The 23,401-nt window shown below is 34.9% G+C and overlaps 1 protein-coding gene, 1 long non-coding RNA gene and 1 pseudogene across 2 annotated transcripts; 1 reads left to right on the top strand and 2 right to left on the bottom strand.

Moving 5' to 3' along the window:
- The first annotated feature begins 28 nt into the window (after window positions 1-28).
- On the top strand, window positions 29-4,063 carry LOC140955567 (uncharacterized). Its single transcript, XR_012169815.1, has 2 exons — window positions 29-492; window positions 3,812-4,063. It is a non-coding gene; the product is annotated as an uncharacterized lncRNA (long non-coding RNA).
- Window positions 4,064-4,305: 242 nt separating this feature from the next.
- On the bottom strand, window positions 4,306-9,549 carry LOC118028242 (cuscuta receptor 1). The gene is made up of 7 exons (XM_073409061.1): window positions 9,013-9,549; window positions 8,733-8,876; window positions 8,461-8,607; window positions 8,188-8,334; window positions 7,901-8,062; window positions 7,185-7,334; window positions 4,306-6,786 (listed from the first exon to the last, which is right to left on the bottom strand). Exons 1-7 carry the CDS (start codon window positions 9,407-9,409, stop codon window positions 4,571-4,573), a joined length of 3,363 nt encoding a protein of 1,120 aa, XP_073265162.1. The 5' UTR covers window positions 9,410-9,549; the 3' UTR covers window positions 4,306-4,570.
- Window positions 9,550-16,583: 7,034 nt separating this feature from the next.
- On the bottom strand, window positions 16,584-19,583 carry LOC118028260 (disease resistance protein RPM1-like; annotated as a pseudogene).
- Between the last annotated feature and the right edge of the window lie 3,818 nt (window positions 19,584-23,401).

Below are 23,401 nucleotides of genomic sequence, written 5' to 3'. Positions count from 1 at the left end.
ATGATCTGCTATTTTTTTCCATCTCCTCTAGTGTTTCTCTGGGTTGTGAGAGGCAAATCTCATGGGTCACTGAGTAACAATATAGAAGGAAAAGGGAAAACTTAAAAAATAGAAGAAAACTCTCTCTGGTCTTAGTTGGCTTACATTGCCAGGACTCAATTAACCAAATTCTATCTTCACTCTATTAAAAGTGAGGGAAATGATATGCTTACTGCTTTGATGGGTTCTTTTACTTTATTAACATGTTTACTCTGGACTTGTGAATTTGCTGGAAGTTGCTGGGTCATGTATCAGGAAACATCATTATTTTCATAATTGATCTCAAGATTATGCAGCAGTATTTCTTTTATGATGTCGTTATGTTGACATGTTTCACTATCCCTTCAGGAAAATGTCAAAGTCATGGTGGAACAGTTTCGGGAATATGTACTGAATAATCACCATGTCAGTAGAGAACCACCTAGCTTATTGCAGGCATTTCTGATATCCTTGGTTAGAACCTTCTTTTTTCTATATTTTCCTGCTGTTTGATCGTTAATTTACTTGTGACCAGGGGCGGAGCTAGGATTATTTGTTAGGGGAGGCCATAATTAATATAGTAAAATTTAATATTTATTTTAATTTATTATACATGAGTTGTAAAAAAATACATGTATAATTAGTTTTATTCAAATTACTACAAATATATAATGATTTTTAAAAAAATACCTATATCAAACATTCTAGTATGCTTTTTGTTGAATGCATTATTTACTCGTGAATAAGGTGATTGTTTCAGTGTAATGAAGGATTATGGAGCGGGCTTTTTATCTGAGTTGAGGTTGGAATTTATCATATCTGATTATTTTGAAGATGAAAAGTATGCTTGGCGAAGAATATCTTGACATGCTCCTCTACCTATTGGTTCTATATTATTTCCTATACGATGTGTCCATAGCTTGGTTTGGTCAAATCTTTCAGCCCAAGAAAGTGACATTAATTTGCATAGCTTGAAAACCAAGGAAGGAAATATTATATTAACAAGTCATTCTTGTGTCGTTTTGTTTATGCCTATTCTTATCCCCCTCGGGCACTTAGAGATAAGTTACGTGAATATTTAGAAATATGGTAATTTATTTATTTTACTAGAAAAAATATTAAATTAATATATTTTTAAATAAAAAATATTATGCTCTATAATATATTAAACCCACATTATGAGAAATCCAAAATAAAATATAAAGAATAGTTACATGTCTTCAGTAGCAGAGGCACAATGGGGCAACCGGGGGCAATTGTCTCCTTAATCTTTTTTTTTTTCAAAGTATTTTTTATATTAAAATATTAATATAATAGTTTTACATGGTTAATTGTCTTTGTTAGCTATTAATTGATCTAAGCTCTTTTCTTCTTCTTTTTTCCACTATTGCCCCTGCCTATTTCTTTTCTACAAAATTTTGCCTATTTCTTTTCTACAAAATTTTTCTTCGAATCCAAATCTATTAATTAGTTAAACAAATAACTTCTTATGATTTATACTTTAGGGAAGTTTTCTTCATCTTTTCTATGTGTTTCATTATCTAATTTTAGTTTTATTTTTTTATAATTAGTTATTGAAAATGTTGGGGTTTATAATAATGTATGGGTTTGTTGAATTAATATGTGTATGAGTAATTATATATGCTAATGGATATGAATTGAATTGAGTTTTTGATGAATTAATAAGTATTTTGCTATGAATTTCATATGAAAAATGATGGTGATGAATTTACTAGGATTAAAAATAAAGTACATGACAACTAAAAAAATTACCGGCATAAATAGATAAATTAAAAATATATATATATATATATATATTTAATATTTATGTTCACATCAATTTATGACAATTCTTTTAAGTTATGATTTTAGATGTTATATACATCTAATAGTTGTAGAGATGACAAGTTTCCCAAACAATTTGGGAGTGACCCTCCAAAATTATTTCCGGAGAGATCTAACCGCTTAAAATTCTTCAATTCACACCAACTTGTATGATTTATCTCGAAATAGTCAAAATATATAATGTTGAAAGAATCTTGAGTGGATGGAGAGTTGTTAATTTACCTTGACACATTGGCCAACAGACAATACTTTAAGAGTAGGCAATGTTCTGATGTTCTGAAGAAAGTTTAATGGGAGAGAAGTAAGATCTAGATGGAATTTTTCAAGAGTGCTCGAATTAAAGAAAGTCCTTGTGAAAGAGAAAGAAGAAAAGGTACGATGAAAATAGTGGTGGTCTAGAGTAGCCATTCCTTTCAATATTATTAATTAAGATTTTAAGAAACTAAACACTAATTTACGTTGACTTAAAGTAGTATCCTTGAGAGAAAGGGTCTTGAGGGATGGCTTTTATTCCTTAAGATTGCGTTTTTGTCAAGAAGGATAGATTGGAAGTATCCATTTTGTGTATTGTAATATAATCATATGTTAAGCTTGGCTTAACAAAATGAAGCAGAAGGGTGAGAAGCAGGGGAGGAGAAGAAGGAAAACAGAGAATTGAGAGACTCTGACTCTTACGTAATCCTCCTACCATTATATTCTTACACGGTTTCTTACAATAATTGTCAAGAAGTAATTTTTAATCATCCTAATTTTTATTAATCTTTAGAGATGAAAGCGCTGTCAAACATGATGAAATGCTATCGTTGATTACTAAATGGATATAAAGTCCTCAATTTTCTCAAGAGAATGTAACTTACTATTGTTTCCTGTCACCCCATTGTCTGATAGATCCAAGGACTTGAAAGAGGAAAACCCATTGAAACATGATAAAATGTTTTTATCATTATTAAATCGGTTAGAAGTTAGGTCAAGTACCTCCAGTTTCCTCAGTTTTGATGATGGACTTCGAAGCCTGGAAGAGAAACACATCAAAGCAAGATAATTTGAATTGATCAACTGCTGTTGTTCAATTGATATATGATTCTCAAATTATACATAAAAAGAATGATACATGAACGCATAGTTAATTATAAAATAGGTTGTGTAACCTTCAAAGATTAACAAACAATTTTTAATCATTCTAATTTTGATCTTATTGAAAGAAAAACAATTTATGGATATAAAGTCTTTAAAGTCTAACAAGATAAAATGCTATCATTAAATTTATCATCACATAGATATAAAGTCCTCATTTTTCTCGATAAAGAAACAATATAATTAAGAGAATGTCAAGTGAAGCAATTAGATAGAAACTGTGTATTATACCTGATCCTGTCAACTTATTTAATGATAGATCCAAAGACTTGAGGGATGAAAGCACACTCAGAATTGATAAGATGCTACTGTTCAATTGATTGGCACTCAGGTTAAGGTTCTCTAACTTTCCCAGCCTCATCGGTTGGAGTTGAAAACCTACAACATATATATATAATTCTCAAATTTTACATCAAAAAAATATACAGTGCATAGATTAAGGAAGAAGATAGATTGCAAGTATCCGTTCTATACATCGTCACTCGTAATTTTTAATCATCCTAATTTTGGTCCGGCTCACTTTAATCTCTTCCTGTCTTATTAAAAAAACAATTTATGGATAAGTTGAAAGCTCCATAGATATAAATCTTCAGGGATGAAAGCTCAGTCAAACATGATGAAGTGCTATCATTATATTGATTGTTAAATAGATATAAAGTCCTCAATTTTCTTGATAAAGAAACCGTATAAGAGAATGTAACTTACTATTGATACCAGTAGATCCTGTCAATTGCAACTCATCAAAGCTAACATACTGTAAGATACTATAATCTCCACTGCAACCATACAAAGCTAACATACAAAATATGTGCAGGGCTAACACAAATTCTTCCTAATTGAGTCCATCTTGGAGGTCAGAAGGCAGGAGTTCTACTAGAAGAAGATACCTCTAGAGAGAGTAATTAAGCAAGCCGGAGCTGCTTAGAGTTTAGTTACCGAAGCTTCAAGTTAAGATCATTTTCATTAGGAAGTTGAAATAATGATGGGATACGACAAATTAAGTTAAATCCTCTGTTCAAATGGACAAAGAACTTACTGGCAATTCAATTCAATTACAAGTATCGAACTTTATGTTTGTTTATTTGCTTTTTACATGGATGAGGCAAACAGGACAGGAGAGGAGGTCTAAATACGAGCAATCAAGCACATTATTGCAAGGAAGACAGATTATGCCGTTGCCTTGTTTTAAGTTTAGACTTATGTTCTTTCAGCAAACAAAATTATTGCTTTACCACATTCCACCTTGCTGGTATGATCCTTTGGTTCTATCAATTATTTTTTTAATTGAGAAAATACGATACTGTAAACTATTACAATTGTGAATAAATTCCATATTATTAGGGATATAGTAATCACAAGAAGCCAAGAAATATTGGTTGGTTGCTCACCATAATTAAGACATAACAAAGAAACAAACAAATACTGATACAAGCACAAGTCATGTCAAAACAGAAAGGCTAAGCAACAAGAACCAGACACTTCGACAGAACACTTCTCACAGGCAAATTGCCAAACATGCGACTGCTTCCCACACGCTCATGAAAGCAGCCCACACGCTCATGACAAGACCCAATCACCTTCTGAATCTAGACAACTTGCGAAAGTTTATAGCGAAAAAGCAGTAGCAAGTGTCGATGCATTCTTCAATGAAGTAAAACCACCTGCGTCGCCAATGCGGATTTATGCACAGTACTGCTGCAATTGTCAACACCGCAATTATGTAACACACACCAAAGCTGGCATAGAAACTGTCCATGTCTATGAAGCCACCATCTCCATTGAAATCGTTAGGCACTCTCGCGGATGGTGATTCTGTTTTGTCGCAACTATTTTGTAATGGAGGTCCACAAAGAAGAGGATTCCCTTTATAACTGCTTTCATCAAAGGTACCGAATTGATTTTTCATCTCCGGTGTTCTTCCTGACAAATTATTGTACGACACGTTGAAAACAGCTAGAAAGGTCAGTTCAACGAGTTGTGCAGGAATTCTCCCATTCAAATTGTTGTGAGAAAGATCCAAGCTCTCTATCTGCTTTAGATTGAAGAAGGATGAAGGGATCAATCCAGTGAGATTATTATGTGACAGATTTAGAGAATATATCTCACTTAAGTTTCCCCATTCTATCGGGATTTCTCCAGTGAATCTGTTACAAGAAAGATCCAAAGCAGACATGTAACGAAGGATACCGCCTTCGTATGTGTAGAAATTTTTCTTTTCTGTAAGCTCCACAGCTATTTTTGTATTGATCTCTGGAAACACAATTTTGTCAGAAAGATAAAAACCTCTGGATGCAAATAATTCTCCCAGGTTTCCCGAATCTCCTGACATCGTACGAAGTTCAACCGAAGTTTTTTCTTCTGATGCCGTAAAATTTAAATTGCTCAAACATGAGGGTAACAGACCAGAAAAATTATTTTCTGAAAGATCCAATATGCTTAATTTCCTTAACAAGCATAACTGATGAGGAAGTTTCCCATTGAATTGATTAGATTTGAGAATAAAAATGCTCAATTCCGAAAGTCTATCAATCCAATTTGAAATGGGCCCAGTTAAGTTGTTATCGCCGAGATCTAACGTCACCAATGAAGAGAGATTATAAAAATCATATGGCAGTGGACCGCTCAATCTATTTCCGTATAGGTGGATATAGTGTAAATATGGTGCATGGAAGCCCAACGGTAATGACCCAGACAGATTGTTTTCAGAAAGATCTAAAAATTCAAGCCCATAAGAATTGAAATATTCTATTGGAATGGTACCTTCAAAATTATTTCTGGACAAATCAATTCCCATCAAGAATATTGAAGAGTTCCCTAGTCCCCTTGGAAGCATGCCTGACAAAAGATTGTTACTGATATCCAACCAAAAATGTGATGATTCAAGAGAAAAAGTACCTGGTACTTCTCCTACAAATTTGTTTCCATCTAAAAGGAGGTAAAGTAGGTAAGTCATGTTGAACACAGATGGTGGTAATCGCCCATTGAAGTTGTTGTTGGACAACTTCAAAAACCATAATGAGGAGTCTACTGTTGGCAAATTATGCTCAAGCAGTTCACAAGACATGTGATTGTTGGAAAGATCCAAGGATTCGAGAGAGCTCATATTCCCAAAACAAAGAGGAATACAACCAGTGAGGCTGTTGTTGGCCATCATGAAGTTCTTCAAACGTGGAAAAATCGAACATATGTTTCTTGGAACTTGACCATGTATGTTGTTGCCAGACATATCTACTGTCTGAAGGTTGGGTGTTGGATGTTGTGGCAGCTGCAAAGGACCTAGAAATGAGGTGTCTCTCAAATATAATCGATTTAACAATCTATTATTCTCAAACAGCCAAGATGGGAAAGGTTCTCCAACGAATTTGTTGTGGGATAGATCAACAAACACCAAATCATGTTGGCTATGCAAGAAGTTTGGAAATCCAGCCTCGAGTGGTTTTGGAGTACAGTTTGAAGCACTAAAAACACGAAGCTGGAACTTGGGAGCTGAAGGCTGAAAACTGGGTGCAGCTATTAGCTCATTGTTATCGCATTCAAAGAACTTGAGGTTGGAGAAGTTCATAAATGAACTAAATGATATTGGAACTTGAAAGTAGTTATTTGAAACTTTGAGGTATCTGAGCTGCGTAAGATGGGAAATGTGACTAAATGCAATATTTCCCTCCAATTGATTGTCAGATAAATCCAAGAATTGTAGAAATGATAGATTTCCCAAACAAGGAGAGAGTGCGCCCTTTAGATTGTTTCTTGAGAGAGATAGTTGTTCAAGATTCTTCAGCTCACACCAGCCTGTAGAATATATCAATATGTTCATGTTAAGGAAATAGGAATATATCAATTATGTAATTGCTTAGTGAGGTTTTAAAGTTTTAGTTGAATTTGTCTCCCTAGCTAGGTCGGTTTTAGATTATATTTACACAACTTTGTTTGTTTGTTTATATATATATATATATATATATTAGAGATTGTTTATTTAGATTATTGATATCCATAATTTTTTTAATTCAAAGTTTTCTAGGAACGAGAAATTTTAGAAATTGAGAAACCCTAGATCTTATCCTTTGCTAAATGTAGCGTAAAGTTAGGAGTAAGCCTTCAATTAATACCAACCTATACAATTTATATGTAAATAGTCAAAATATATAGTGTTGAAAGAATCTTGAGCAGATGGAGAGTTGTTAATTTACCTTGAACGGGCAGGGTGCCATTGAGGTCACAGTAACCAACAGACAATACTTTAAGAACAGGCAATGCTTTGATGTTCTGGAGAAAGTTTAATGGGAGAGAAGTATCATCTAAATACAATTCTTCAAGGGTGCTCGAATTGAAGAAAGTCCCTGTGAAAAAGAAAGAAAAAAAGGTATGATGAAAATAGTGATTGTACAGAATAGTCATTCCTTTCAATATTATTAATTAAGATTTTAAAAAACTAAATACTGATTAACCAGTATCCTTGAGAGTTAGGGTGTTGAGGGATGGTTGTATGCCTTAATTAAGTTGTTAAGAGGAGATTGATTATGTTATTTCTTGCGTGCGTAATCCTCCTACGATTATATATATACTTCCCCACATGCATTACACGATTTATTATATTGTTAACTAACTCTAACCGACTCTTAACAACTTCTAACACGTGTCCATGCATCTACCAGCTACCTTAATTAATCTGCATTAACAGTGACCATAATTATAGCTGTAACAATACCTTTAATCATCCTAATTGTCAAAAAGTATTTTTTAATCATCGTAATTTTGATCTCTTCCGGTCTTAATAGAAAAACAATTTATATATAGATATAAATATTTAGAGATGAAAGCTCAGTCAAACATGATGAAATTAATGCTATCATTAATTACTAAGTAGATATAAAGTCCTCAATTTTCTTAAGAGAATGCAACTTACTATTGATACCAGTAGATGATCCTGTCAGCTGATTGTCTGACAGATCCAAAGACTTGAGAGATGAAAACCCAGTTAGAGATGAAAAAATGCTATCGTTGAATTGATTGTCACGCAGGTAAAGGTTCTCCAGCTTTTTCAACCTTGATGACAAGACTTTGAGACCTGCATGATGTTTCTCAAAATTAAGCTTATTGGAAGGAAATAAACGCATAGAAGCTAAATCATATGAGAAGGAGAAAATAAAATGTTTCAAAGCTAAATAATTAAACGGTCACCATCGAAGCTACCTGATCCTGTCAGCTGATTGTCTGACAGATCCAAAGACTTGAGAGATGAAAACCCAGTTAGAGATGAAAAAATGCTATCGTTGCACTGATTCGAACTTAGGTCAAGGTTCTCCAGCTTTTTCAACCTTGATGACAAGACTTTGAGACCTGCATGATGTTTCTCCAAAATTAAGCATATTGGAAGGAAATAAACGCATAGAAGCTAAATCATATGACAAGGAGAGAAAAAAATGTTTCAAAGCTAAATAATTAAACGGTTACCATAGAAGCTACCTGATCTTGTCACCTCATTGTATGACAGATCCAAAGACTTGAGAGATGAAAACCCAGTTATAGATGAAAAAATGCTATCGTTGCACTGATTCCCAATTAGGTAAAGGTTCTCCAGATTGTTCAACCTTGATGACAAGACTTTGAGACCTGCATGATGTTTCTCAAAATTAAGCATATTGGAAGGAAATAAACGCACAGAAGCTAAATCATATGACAAGGAGAAAATAAAATGTTTCAAAGCTAAAGAATTAAACGGTCACCATCGAAGCTACCTGATCCTGTCACCTCATTGTATGACAGATCCAAAGACTTGAGAGATGAAAACCCATTGAAGCATGATAAAATGCCTTTATCATCATTAAATCGGTTCTCACTTAGGTCAAGTACCTCCAGTTTTGATGGTAGGACTTCGAAGCCTGGAAGAGAAACATCAAAGCAAGATAACTGACATTAAACACCAGCTAGCCACTTCATCAGCGTAATTTCAGTATAAGATTCACACAATGATATGAATTTATTTTATTATTACAAGAACAGAAGCATTGAACCGACCCTCATTCTCAGAGCAACCAACTAATCCATTATAACCCAAATCAAGACTTTGCAGTTCTTTAAAAGGCAGAAACAAAGATGCGTTGAGAACCCAATCCCCCAATCTCTGATCCCTTGCATGCTGAAGAGAGAGTCGGATCACTCGCCCAGTAGTGTTATCACACTCGATCCCAGACCACTCACAACAATTACTACTGTACTCCACCCAATGTAAATGCTTTATGGGTAGATCATAGCTTTGATCTCCCATGTAAATGCTGTTTGGGTCGATCAAAGCTTTGATCTCTAAGAGACCAATTCCCTCTTCCTCCAAACACCCATAACAACGACCACACCAGTCGCCAACCAAAGTCAATAATGCTAGCAACATCCAAGCCCCCATTTTTTTCATCATCATCTTGGATAATTCTATGAAGTACTATGTAGAATATTGTTGTTTGTTATGTCATATGTGCATTCGGGCAACCATAGAGGTCCTATTTATACTACAGTACTTTGGCCCTTTCCATGATTTTATCTTCAGATTCTATGTTTTGAGACATATTACAACAAAGAGATTGTTGATAATAGCAATCATTTTCTTATCTCCTGTATCGTATCTTTCACAAATCTTAAATAATTAATGAGAAAGCAGACCAAGGATAAAACAACATTGTTTTTTATATAAAATAAATAAATAATCAATAGATTGCAGTTAAGTATTTATTCAAGTCAGGGCAACTATTAACCGAGTCACTTGGATTTCGCATTATGCATATTTAAGATTGCTAAAAAAAAATATTTAGTTTAATTTCACATATAAGCTAATTTGATAACACTTTTTAACATAAAACCAAAAAAAATGAGTGCTATCGTCATCAACTTTATTTGGTTTCAATTTATGACGTTTGACATATAAATTCTGTTCAATTTAAATCAACTTTTCAATAAATAGTGAATGTTAATGAGCACAGTAGCGAGAACTAAGCAGTGTTATGTGTATTTGGGACTGTGAATACTTACACTTTGGCTCTCTTCATACAGTCAATTGACTTTGACACATAGTAAAAATGAAAAAAACATTACTCCGTGGATTTGTGATTAAACTACAATACTAAATATACCCACTGATCTGTGGATTTGTGATTAAACTTGGAAAAAAACAACAGTACTAAAAAAAGCCATATGTGAATTTGTGATTAAGAAAATTCATTATTTTATTTTTTGACATATGACGTCAATAGATGCACCAAGTCAATGTGAGCGGTTGTTTTTTTTCTTATTTATGAGGATCCAATAGATGCATCAAGTCCAGGGCTCCACAATCACTGTCAGTGACAGTTAATTCCTCCAACTTGGTTTTTCTTCATATATAAACAAGAAAAGTCATGTGTTCTGAACAATTGATTTGATTTTGTGGAATAAAAAAATTTCTTCCTTAACTTTTTTCATGGAATGAAGTGATTTCCCGGTAGCTTCATCATCCACTTGCACTTTTTTTTCTTCGAAGACTTGTGTAGTCAAGATTCCCAATATATTATCAACATCATCAATTGTTGCTAATTAATTTGGTGGAAGAAATAAAATTTATGTAAGCAAATAATCATAATTTATCTTTGACATTTCAAGCAACATGCAGCACTTGTTAAGCTGTTATCAATCATCTTTTCATGGCTGAAACCAAACCTTACAGCCATGATTACAGGAAAGATAGTGACTTACCAAAAGATACCTAAGTTATTGTCCATTGATGCTTAAATTTCACCACAGATCACGCCATGGAAAATCTAATATATCAGCCTAAAGGTTTGGTGGATATTAGTTCTCTGTTGATTGAATGCCAGCTGATAATTTTATAATATTTAAATTTAAAACTATCAATATTAATATATATTTTTTAAAATATTTTATAACCTCAATTTCAAAAGCATTCTTAATCAAATACATTAAACTATTTTTTTAACCTTAATTTCAATCACAGTTTTAACTAAACACTTATTTTTTCAAACTAACTTCAACTAAAAGTACTTTTTATAAAATAATTTTTTTCAAATCACAACTACAACAGCTACCGCAATACCAAACATATTCTAAAGGGATAGCTAAGCACAGGTGTGATATATATATATATATATATAATGAATTGTAGCAGTGATTAGTGGTAATATAAAGAGATTCCGTCGGTAATGATTAGTGGGCGGTGGGTAATGGATAGGGACATGTGACCTACAAAATAGATAATGGGATTTTTTAACATCTGAGCCACCGGAGGTTTAGGTGGTGAAGTTTTCTTTTCCCACATGCATTTGTTAAAAGAGTTAGAGGATATTTAACGTTATGTACAGGAGGTAAGGCAAGGCTAATATAAAATATTTTAGGAATAACTATATATAAGGGCTAAATTGTAACCAACCCCAAGACTAATGGTCTAGTTACCATTATCTTTTGGCAAAAGATTCTATGCTAATGGTGTACGTATGAACAAATTGTTAGATTTAATTTGGTTTATATATTAATTTAAATTAATATTGATTAATTATTGTTTGACATGTATTATGATTTACGCATGAGTTTTTTGAAGGTGGAGTTACAAGTGTCACGCGACAGTTGATTATTACTAATTTAAATTTAAAGATGGATTGAATAAATCAAATAATTCATTCACGAACTAGTGGAATGAAATTCACTTTGACAAATTATGCAAAAAAAATTGGATACATTAATTTTATCCTATTATTAACCCTGCAACCTATGTAGACATGAGTCAACCTTTCACAGATGTTATTCCTATATATATATATATATATAATTAGAGCTGTTCTAAGTTAATTTGGTGATCTAATAAAAAACATGTCAGGAGCCTCATCCCTGGTTAATAGATTGCAGTCAAGTATTTATTCAAGTCATGCCAACTATTAACCGAGTCACATGGATTTCTCCTTAAAAATATTTAAGATTGCTAAAAAAATATATATATTTAGTTTAAGTTCACAATAAGCTAATTGATAACACTTTTTAATATAAAACCAAAAAAAAAAGAGTGCTATATATCGTCATCAACTTTATTTGGTTAATTTCAATTATGTTGTTTGACATATAAATATTGTTCAATTTAAATCAACTTTTCAATAAATAGTTAATGTTAATGAGCACAGTAGCGAGAACTAAGCGGTGTTATGTGTATTTGGGACTGTGAATACTGTTCACTTTGGCTCTCTTCATACAATCAATTGATGACACATAGTAAAAATGAAAAAAATTTACTACGTGGATTTGTGATTAAACTACAATACTAAATATACCCACTGATCTGTGGATTTGAGATTAAACTTGGAAAAAAACTACAATAGTAAAAAAGACATGTCAATTTGTGATTAAGAAAATTCATTATTTTTTTATTTTTTGACGTATTAGGTTCCACTAGATGCACCGAATGTTAGTGGTTGTCTTTTTTCTTATTTATGAGAATCCAATAGATGCATCAAGTCTAGGGCTCCACAATGTCTGCCACTAGTCAATTCCTCCAACTTGTTGCGTAAACTACTTTGCTTTCTCTTCATATATAGACATGGAAATCATGTGTTTTGAACAATTGATTTGATCTCGTGGAATACAAAAATTTCTTCCTCAACTCTTTTCATGGAATGAAGTGATTTCCCGGTAGCTTCATCATCCACTTGCACTTTTTTTTCTTCGTAGACTTGTGAAGTCGGTCAAGATTCCCAATATATTATCAACATCATCAATTTAATAAATATTTGTTAGGCTGATTTAGTTCCATATTAATTATTGTTTGAATATTCTTAATCTGAATGATATTAGTCCATTCAAAACAAATTCATTTTCTTTTTTATAAATATATTTATATAACTACAAAAGAAGAAAAATATGCATTGATTAAAATAATATTGATGTGTTTTAATGAAGAAAGTTAGGGCAGAGATTACCAACAAAAACATCAACACCGTGTGGGCCAATAAAATGAATACAAAAGATAATATCAATGGCTTGCAAAAAAAAAAAAAGTTTTAGGTTAAATTTATCTATATGTTAAATTACTTGATCAACTAAACTTAATCATGTGATATTGAATTATTTGATGAAAACGTTTTCTAAAACATGATTGATTGACATATTTAAAGTCAAATAAAAAAACAAACCCTTATTTTTAATATTAAAAAATATTTTCCAACATAAATTCTTTAATGTACAAATTTAACATAATTAAAATAAATTGTAATTCTCGTTTGAGCAAATGATTTGATCTTGGGCCCTATAATTATTTCCATTAGTATGTTAATGTTTTTCTTCAAGCTTGTGGAACGGGGTGTTCTTCTAACTTGTTGTGTACACTACTTTGCTTTTTTTTTTTTCGGAGACTTGGGAAGTCATTTGTTTCGAAAATTTGATTTCATATTGAGAAATATACAAATTGTAGGGCCATCATTTATAGTTTATACGAGGCAGTACCTCGATTATGAAAAAGCAGTTCTTTTACTGCTTTTTACAAATTCAACCACATGTTGAACTTTCTTATATGGCCGGCAGAGTGAATTAAATTCTGGACAGAGTAAAGTATTGCGCATTAGTAATGGATAATTTTTCCCTTTTTTTCTAATTTTTAAAATATTTTTATTAACAATGTTAGTTAAAAAAAAAACTCTAATTTTCTCTTCTTCTCAGATTGAGGCAGTGATCATCAATAAATTATATGCTGCATTATTGGTTATGATTGTTTGTAAAAGGTTTTTCATTTTTTTAAAAACATTCTGTGAAATATAAAATAAAGAAACATGTTTATTAATTGGGAATGGAAATTATTTTTTATATTCAAGGACAGATCCAAGAATATCCTTTAATCTTCAACTGACCAACCAAAGATCATAAATGATGCCAAAATTGTAGTCAAAGAGACTTGGAACTCCCTCCTGATGGGCTGTTTATTCTGCCAAAATTGCATGGGCTGTTTTGCAGCCTTCGTAATGGGCTTGGCTACTTTGGCTAATTAGAAAAACCCAAATCGATAATGTTTTCTTTTCCTTTGGTATCCGTTTAATCAATCTTCTGGTTTGATCCTGGATAGTGCTGTGTTTTGATGCTTGTCGATTAGCCACAATAATGTTAAATTTACAAGGACAGATCCAAGAAAAGCAATGCAGGCCTGTTTTGGTCTCTGGGAGTCCCCTGATAAAGGCTGCAATCATTGCTTGAACCCTTGTAAAGGGGCCTTTACACATAAAGTAAATTTTTTTTTTTTTTAACTTTATGGCATGTTCTCAAAATTTTTATTGATATTAATTAAATAACAAAGACATTGATGTAGCTGAAAATTGAGAACGAGAGGGATAATGGAATGGATTAAGCAAAATGGGCTTGAAAGAGACCCAACAGGAGAGAAAAATCTGAAATAAACTCTTGATGTTCAAAATAGCCCACAAGTAAGGCTTAAATAGCTAGGGCTGAGAAAATTGCCAAAATAGGTAAATATTGATTATTCAATAAATAAAAATACTTCCTAGAATAAGTAAGAAATGAGAAAAAAAAATCACCATAAATAAAATCCTGAAAAGTTACCAAAATGTAAAAACGTTAAAACTAGGGAAGCGGTGGCCTAAACGATAGAATTTGGGCCAAAAAAGAACACATTGCTAGTTCCTTGTGCTGCGCGCTCGAAATAGCTAGGGTTATTTATGACATTCTGATACTAAAAGGTATTCTAAAACATCCTTAACCTAGATTTTCAGAAAAATCAGAAATCAAGTTGAATTCCAAGAGTTTTTTTTTTGTAAGTTTGACATCCTTTAATGTTTTTACCTATTAGAACAGTTTATCGGGGTCGATTCCACTTTGCTTCAACCGACCACAATGATCCCATATCCATCTATACAAAAATCAATTAAACGACACTTGAGGTCTTGGCGTAGCGGTGAAAAAAGTTTGTTTCCTTTCTCTGTATCCTGGATTTAAACCTCATCGTGCACGCCTGTCATCCCCGCGGTGCCTTACATGCTCATTGGATTTACAGGATGTTTAGTGAGCCGTGAGATTAGTCGTCGTGCGCGCAAGCTGACCCGAACACCCACGTAAATCAAAAACAAAAAATCAATTAAGCGGTCAGTTGACACATGCATTTTCTGGAAGATCTTTCAAACAATAACTTCTCTGGCTCCATTCCATCTTGGATTAGCATTCTGTCAACATTGAGTGTTCTTCTTCTAAAAACTAATCATTTTCACGGTGATTTCCCAGATCATTTATGCTCATTAGAACTGTTAAGCATGTTGGATATTTCGCATAATAAGCTCTCGGGTCCTTTATCCTCTTGTTTATCCAATTTAACTTTCATGGCAAACGCTGCAAAATGCTATGTATCCTTTACTTGGCCTAGTATTCAATATTTTGATCAGTCAAATCTTGTACTGATGGGTTTGCCTCAAGTAGGCGATTCTTATCGTGAAAATAAGTACACAAACAACATTGTAGATTAATCTGTTGAGTTCTCAACAAAAGACAGTCTTACTCCTATGAAGATGATATTCCTACTTTCATGTCTGGTATTGATTTTTCTTGTAACGGATTCACTGGCAAAATCCCACCAAATTTTGAAATTGTATGTGAGCTACGCGCAGTAAATCTATCACACATCAATCTCATTGGATCCATCCCCGCAACTCTTTCGAACCTGAAACAGATGGAGAGTTTGGATCTTTCTCACAGAAAATTGACCGGTACGGTATCATCCCTTCGCAGCTTATTGAGGTGAGCACATTGGAGGTTTTCAGTGTTGCATACAATAACTTGTCCGGTAAAACTCCAGAGAGGAAAGCTCAGTTTGGCACCTTTGATGAAACCAGTTATGGGGGAAATCCTCTTCTTTGTGGACCTCCATTGCGATATTGCAGTGAAACAAACTCGTAATTGCAGCCTGTACCTAATAATTGACAAGAAGATAATAATGGTTTCATAGACATGGATGCTTTCATTGTGAGCTTTGAGGCATGTTACATAATTGTGTTGTTGGCAATTGCAGCAGCTCTTTACATAAATCCTTACTGGAGAAGAAGATGGTTTTAATTACTTCATTGAAGAGTGCTTAAGCAATTGCTACTGTTTTGTGTGCAGACGTGTGCACATCTTCAGATGGACATAGGGGTTGGTGCTTGCCATTTGTTCTCAGTTATACTAAGAAAGAATGAACCGCGACTCTGTCCACCATTCTCTCTTGTGCATGAACAAATTAGTGAAGGAATATTTGCAGTGATAAATATGTTAATGGTTTCCAGACTTCATTAGAATATTTTGCTCCCATTTTCTTTGCACCATGAACTGAATATTCATTGCAACATAATTGTGGTGTTGTCAATCGCAACTATTATGCACATAAATCCTTATTGGCGCCGCAGGTGGTTTTACTTCATTGAAGAATTATTGTGGTTTTACTATTATGCACACAAATTATTTTCAACATGAAAATTTGACATGATTAAAATAAACTGTGATTTAGTTTAAGCAATTGATTTGATCTTAGACCCTACAATTATTTTCATTATTCTATTATTTGTTATTGTTTTTCTTCAAGCTTGTGGAACGGGGTGTTCCTCAAAATGAACTTGGGGCAACAAAAAATATCTGATGTATGTGATTTGCTCCTGGCTTTATAAATTAGAAAGTGTAAATTGTAAAACATGGGCAAGATAGCAGGTTGGAAGATTCAACAACAGCAAAACAGAGACAAAGGAGCAGAGAAGAGGAGGGAAGAGCAGCAGTTTTCTGTTTTCTGAGGCTCAGCATTACATGATGAAACGTCTGTACAGACCTGAGGAACTTGGCAGAGATCATGATATTCCGGAAACTGTATCCTCTCCGTAGTTCACCCCTCTAATTACAGAAGAGTTTCAGAGACCCGTCTCCCCTGGCTCTCGTAGATACGGGTGATTGTTGTGATATGTTGAACTCTCCAGAAATCTTCACCGCGGTACCTCTCTATTGTCTTGATGAATGTTGAAGGCATATACCACAGAACCAGGTCTCCTATATTTTTCAGGATTTCAATCCCATCCGGCACAGTTTCTAGCACCGTGCATGCTGTGATGTCTAGCCTCTCTAACCCAGGCATTGATCCCTTTGCTATTCTGATGCGCCGCAATCTCTCCAGTTCATGGAGACCTAGCCTCTTCAGCTTTGAAAATCCACTAGGATCACAACACAGTTCTTCCCCTGCATAAGCTTGACGGAGTTCAAGCATCACCAAACTAGGCAATTTCTGGAGGGCCTTGAGAGGATCACTTTTCAAATTAGAATATTGAAGCACTAGCTTGGAAATATACTGGAGTGAAGCTATCCATCCCGGTAAAGCTGGAAGACTACATTTGAGATTTAGTCGTTGGAGATATTTTGGAGGAGATGAAAGAGAGTCAAATTGTAAGACTTCAGTGTTGTTTAGTGAAACAAGATACAATGCAGTAAGGTGTTTCAACCTGTCCAAAGTATAACAGAGATCCATTCCCTGCTCTTCTCTTAGCTTTAAAATGCCCAGCCTTCTCAACTGAGTTAGCTTTCCCAACTCCCTGACTAACTCGTAATCTTCATTCACTTCGACGCTTCCCAATTTCTGCAGGCTCGTCAATCTTCCTATTCCTGACGGAACTCTCATTCCATGAGTGTCTGGGAAGAACGATGAGGACTGGAAAATGTATCGATAGTTACGGAGCTGGCAAAGACATGTCAATTGTGTGATCCCAGCAGGCAACGAAGACACAGGACTCCTTTTCAAATCCAGTATTTCCAAGTACTTGAGCTTCCTTATGGACTCTGGAAGCTCACTTATCATGGTCCATCTCAAACTTAAGTATCTTAAATGAATCAGTTCAACCAATTCTGGTAGGAAGGTGGAAAGGGGAGCTCGATCTAAATTCAACACTCTCAACAGCTTGTAATTGCGGAAACCGTGCTCAAAAGAATGATGTGAAGAAAATGACAAAAAAGACCACAGATAAGGAAATCTCATATCTGATTGTACTTCCTCAGAGTTCTCGTGGATTGATAGACGCCGAACTTTCTCATTCTTGCTGATTCTTGTTCCGTTTGCTATCATAACAGAAGATTCTTCCCTGGATTTCATTTGAATGATTTCTCGCATTAGATCATGAACACGACATGTCTTGACCCTATTAAAATAATTCTTCTCCACCGCTTGGATCAAACTCCTATTCACGAGTTCATTAAGGTATTCCTCTGCTACTTCCTCCATTGTAAAGCCTTGCTTCTCTTCCACAAACCTTTCAACTATCCATAGCCGGATCAACTTCCTTCTTTTTATCAAATAATCCTCTGGAAAAACACTTAAATACAAATAACACTGTTTGAGGTAGTAAGGAAGATTATCATAACTTAGTTGAAGTATTCTACGTAGACTCCCAAGGTCGTCGTTACTTTTCAATTCTGTAGCTAGGCAGTCATGGACTTTCTTCCATTCCAAACCTCGGTTTTTCTTCTTCGACAGTAGGCCTCCTATTGCTACAATTGCAAGTGGCAGTCCCTCACACTTCTTTAAGATATTGTTTCCCAAGCGTTCACATTCCATATATCATCCAAAACAATGACATACCTCCTTCTCCATAGATAATTTCTTAGAGCATCAATTAATTGCAAGTCAGTCATTGATTGCAAATTATCCGGAACAGGTTCGTTTGCTGTCGCCAGAAACCCCTGCAGAGCAACTCGTAGAAGCTCCGTGGATGCAAACGATTTGGAAACTGTAACCCAAGAATGGGTATCAAAGCTTCTTCTGATGGGGTGGCTGTCATAGACTTTCTTTACGAGGGTTGTTTTTCCCAACCCACCCATTCCAACCACAGAGATACTGGACAGCTTTTCTTCGCCTTCCACAAGCCACGAAACCAGTAGATGTTTTGGGTTCTCAATTCCCACGACATCAGCTTCATCTAAGTAAAGAGCAGCTAACCGGGGATCATGCCATTTCTCTACGGTAGCACCGGCGGTTGATGGCATGTCTATCCTATTCAAAGAAAATGCATTTCTTCTCTCTGAAATGGCTTTCACCCTTGCTTTAATGCTTTGTAACTGGACTGCCAGCCGGTGCCGTGCACTTAATTTACGGATGGAACGATATGAATTGCGAAGATAATGGATAAAACCACTCCCGTGAGATGGAGCAAACCGGAGCATGAACTCTTCAAGAATGTCCTCAGCATCATAAGCCACATCTCTCACTTGTTTGACCCAGGCTCTCAGTCCTTGATCACTCTCACTCCCTTCTTCCACATCCTGAAGGAAAGATTTCATGCTATACAAATCATCTTGTAGTTCAACGATTCCCCCTCTAAATCCTTCCAAGAACCGTGTTTCTTCTGCTACAAAGGAAGCCAGTTTCTCGAGCACCACCAGCACTGCGATCATGGCCATGGCTTCTTGCTCCAGAATCACCAATCCTGATCTCTTTTTTTTCGCCAAAAATTTGAAGAAAGGAAGAACAAAAACCCTTGATGCAGTTTCTATCTCAGATGTTTGCTACAGGGTTCCAAGCTTAATTAACAATTCCTTCTACTGCTTCATTGTACATGAAAGATTGGTTGACAAAAATTGGATTGGTTTTTCATCCTCAATTTTGAATTGTAGTTGACATATTCAACAGTATCATCATATGCCAGCTGTCTTAGATTGACCTGTATCAATCGTTGGCCTGTTCATTTCAAAAGAAAGAGCTAGGCTTGATATATTAGGCCAGGGATTAATCTCCATTAATGTCTGTTCTATTTAGGAATAATAACTGATTGAACAAAAAGTATAGCAATAGCTAGACATACAAGACCAACAATTATCCCAAGCAAGGAACTACTGATTCCCTAAGCATAATCCTGCAATATAATTTAAACATAGTTAATTCCTGCAATATCATTCCATCTTGTTCTACGTTGTAGATTGATATAGGCTTGGTGATTTACGATTCTTTTAGTAGTTTCATTTGATACATTCCTTGTGATGTTTTCTTAATTTCTATGTCTGTTAGGTTCTGATTCAATCGAAATTGGAGCTGATGAAAATTGTAACGACTCAGTTTCCTTTATGAGCCCTTGATTATGCCCAAGAAGAGAACTAAAGAAATAGTAGATGAGTAGTTATAGAAACACAAATTTTCTACCAATCAAATTTCACCACGTGTTATTTTATTTTTTTAAAAAAAGAAAGAATAAAATAAATTGAAATATATGACATGGAAAATAAGTAAGCTTTCATATATTTCTTGGCCAATGAAAGGTTGATACTTGGGGTGAGATATTCAAGATATTTTGTCATAAATGCAAGATCCCATCAAGATATCTTATCATAAATACAAGATCTCATCAATAAGTATCAACCAATAAAATTATGCCACGTGGCATTGGAAAAGAACCTGAGAGCCCCTACAAATCTCTATAAATAAAGGGCCTCAACCTAGAGAAAGGGGGATTCTGAGAGATACAAATTTCCTTCGAGACAAGCTTTTCAAGAAAGGAAGCTCTCTCTCTCAGCAAGGAAGCTGTCTCAAAAGTTCTCAAGCCTCCTTCATCTACGCTTGAAGTCTACAAAGAACAAAGCTCTATTGGATCAAGTCTAAACGCTCTATTAGAGTTCTTCAATAACACTTTGAATACAAATCAAATGTACTTTTCAAAATATCAAATCACCATATCTCGCTTCGCGACACACACCCAAATTCGCGTTCTTGTAAAGCACAAATCTTGGCTTGATTTCTCAAATAAATGAAGTCACCATAGATCAAATTCAAAGGAAGAATCAAAGGATTGTCTTTTTCTTTTGAAAGAATACTTTAGATAGAGATTGTACTCGATAATATATTTAATAAAATTATATATTTGTACACGTGTGCTTGTTTAACTTCAAGTGCTCAAAATTATATCTACAGTAGTATACTGAAAATAAATATTTTTCCAAACACCAGCATATGCTTGACTTGTAGTATGTCATTTTGATTATTAAACACCAAGGAGCAGTAATTTCATGGTAATTAATTCCTTAAGAAACTAATTTGATCATTTACGAGTAATTAGGTAACTAGTTGTAAGAAGACCAAATGCCATGATTTTATGCACTATTAGTGACAGTTCCGAATTTTCTGGATTCTTGTCACCTTATTGAGTATCAACTGGCTGGAGGTTACTTCACTTGGTTCAGGAATTGCTTGATGAGCAAACTAGACCGTGCTTTCTCAGATGAATCCTTTCTTCTACAATTCTCAAATGTAATGCTCCATCGATTACCTAGAGAAATGTCAGACCATTGCCCCTTGCTTGTTTCTGATTCCCTCCTAGAGAGCGGTTATCGGCCTTTTAAATTTTTGGACTGTTGGCTTCAATTTCCTAACTTCAAAAATATTATTAGAGGCTTTTGGTTTGACGGGTGTACATCATTCCCAGGTCGTTTCAGATTTATTAAGAAGCTTAGCTTTGTAGCAGCTCAACTTCGGCGATGGAACAAAGATGATTTTGGTGATCAGGAGTACAAGCTTCAGGTTGTGATTTCCCAAATTGATGAACTAGAGAGAAAACAGGAGGCTGATCCTTTATGTCCCTCAGATCACCTCAAGCTTGAATCTCTTATAAAGGATAAATGGACCTACAGTAATAGAGTTGAATGCAAGTGGAGGCAGAGATCTAGACAGTTGTGGTGCAAGCTAGGGGATCGTAATACCAGGTTTTTCCATTTGATAGCTAACTTCAGAAGAGCTAAATCTCATATTATGATGATCAATCATAAGGGGGCTGAACTCCGGTCATTACCAGAAATCAAATCTGCTGCTGTTGATTATTTTTCTAATCTGTATAGAGCTCCAATTGGGAAGAAAGCAGAGATGGGTCCTGTAGGTTTTAAAAGGTTAAATTCAAAGTTGTCTCTTTGGCTAGAGCGAGATGTGACATTGGATGAAATTAAAAGATGTGTGTGGGATTGTGATGGTTCTAAGAGTCCTGGTCCAGACGGTTTCAATTTTAAATTCTATAAGCTCGCTTGGGATTTTATTGCAGAAGACTTATTGGACCTGATCACTGAATTTTTTAGAACAGGGTCTATGCCGAAAGGGGTTAACCTCTCCTATATCACTTTGGTGCCGAAAAGAAAGGTTACTATGGAATTCAAAGAGTATCGCCCCATTAGTTTGATCCATGGTATTTACAAGATTATTGCGAAGATTTTGTCCAGCAGATTAAAGGAAGTAATAAGCAGCTTGATTAGTGACAATCAGACTGCTTTTATAGCAGACAGACAAATTGTTGATGGTTTTATGGTAGCTAATGAAGTGGTTTATGATCTAAAAAGAAGTCGAAGATCGGGTCTCATCTTCAAGGTTGATTTCCAAAAAAGCTTTTGATTCAGTTCTATGGGATTACATTGATGAGGTGATGACTTACATGGGTTTTGGTGCTAAATGGAGAGGGTGGATTTCCTCCTGCTTGTCTACTAGTCAGGTTTCAGTCTTAGTCAATGGCTCTCCTTCCCCAGAGTTCAAAGTGGGGCGAGGTATTAGGCAAGGTGATCCCCTATCTCCCTTTCTTTTTAATATTGCTGCTGAAGGTCTATCTGTTCTCTTCCAACGTGCGGCATCCTCAGACATCTTTCAGGGTATTGATTTTTGGCTCCAATAACTTCTTAAGTCACCTTCAATATGCAGATGACACTCTTGTCTTTATGCCAGCTAGTTTGCATGCCCTCCAGTCAGTTAAAAGAGTCTTAAGGTGGTTTGCTCTATGCTCAGGCTTGCACATTAATTTTTTTAAGAGTTCTCTTATAGGAATCAATGTTGATGACTCCTGCTTGGATGAGTTTGCAAAATCAGTTTACTGCAGGCATGATTCTCTTCCATGTAATTACCTGGGAATGCCTTTGGGGTCTAACCCTAGAAGGATTTCAACATGGAAACCCGTCATTGATAAGTTTCGAAAGAAACTCACTTCGTGGAAAGGGAGAATGTTAAGCATGGCCGGTCGCATTTGCCTTATCAAAAGTGTGTTGAACTCCCTTCCTTTGTACTTCATGTCCATCTTCCTTATGCCAAAAGGTGTGTGTCGCTTACTTACTTCCATCCAACGCAAATTCTTATGGTCGGGAACTGTCAAAATGAGAAAAATTTGCAAAGTCCAATGGAGCGTGGTTGTTAGAGATAAGGATAGGGGTGGCCTTGGGATTGGGTCATTGATAGCCAAGAATAAAGCAATGCTTTTCAAGTGGATTTGGAGGCTCTCTCTTCCTGGTAATGAGCTGTGGAAGAAGATGATATTCAACAAATTCAAGCCGGTGTTTGAAAATGGTTTCCCTATTTTAGTAGAAGATTGTCTTGTATCTGGAGGGATATAACATCCCTTATGACCACAACAGACTCTGTCTCTTCAGCTTT

This window comes from Populus alba, chromosome 5 (genome assembly GCF_005239225.2).
Source record: "Populus alba chromosome 5, ASM523922v2, whole genome shotgun sequence".
Classification (NCBI taxonomy): domain Eukaryota; kingdom Viridiplantae; phylum Streptophyta; class Magnoliopsida; order Malpighiales; family Salicaceae; genus Populus; species Populus alba.
Note: the sequence above shows the minus strand (reverse complement) of the source record. Positions and strands in the feature narration are given on the sequence as shown.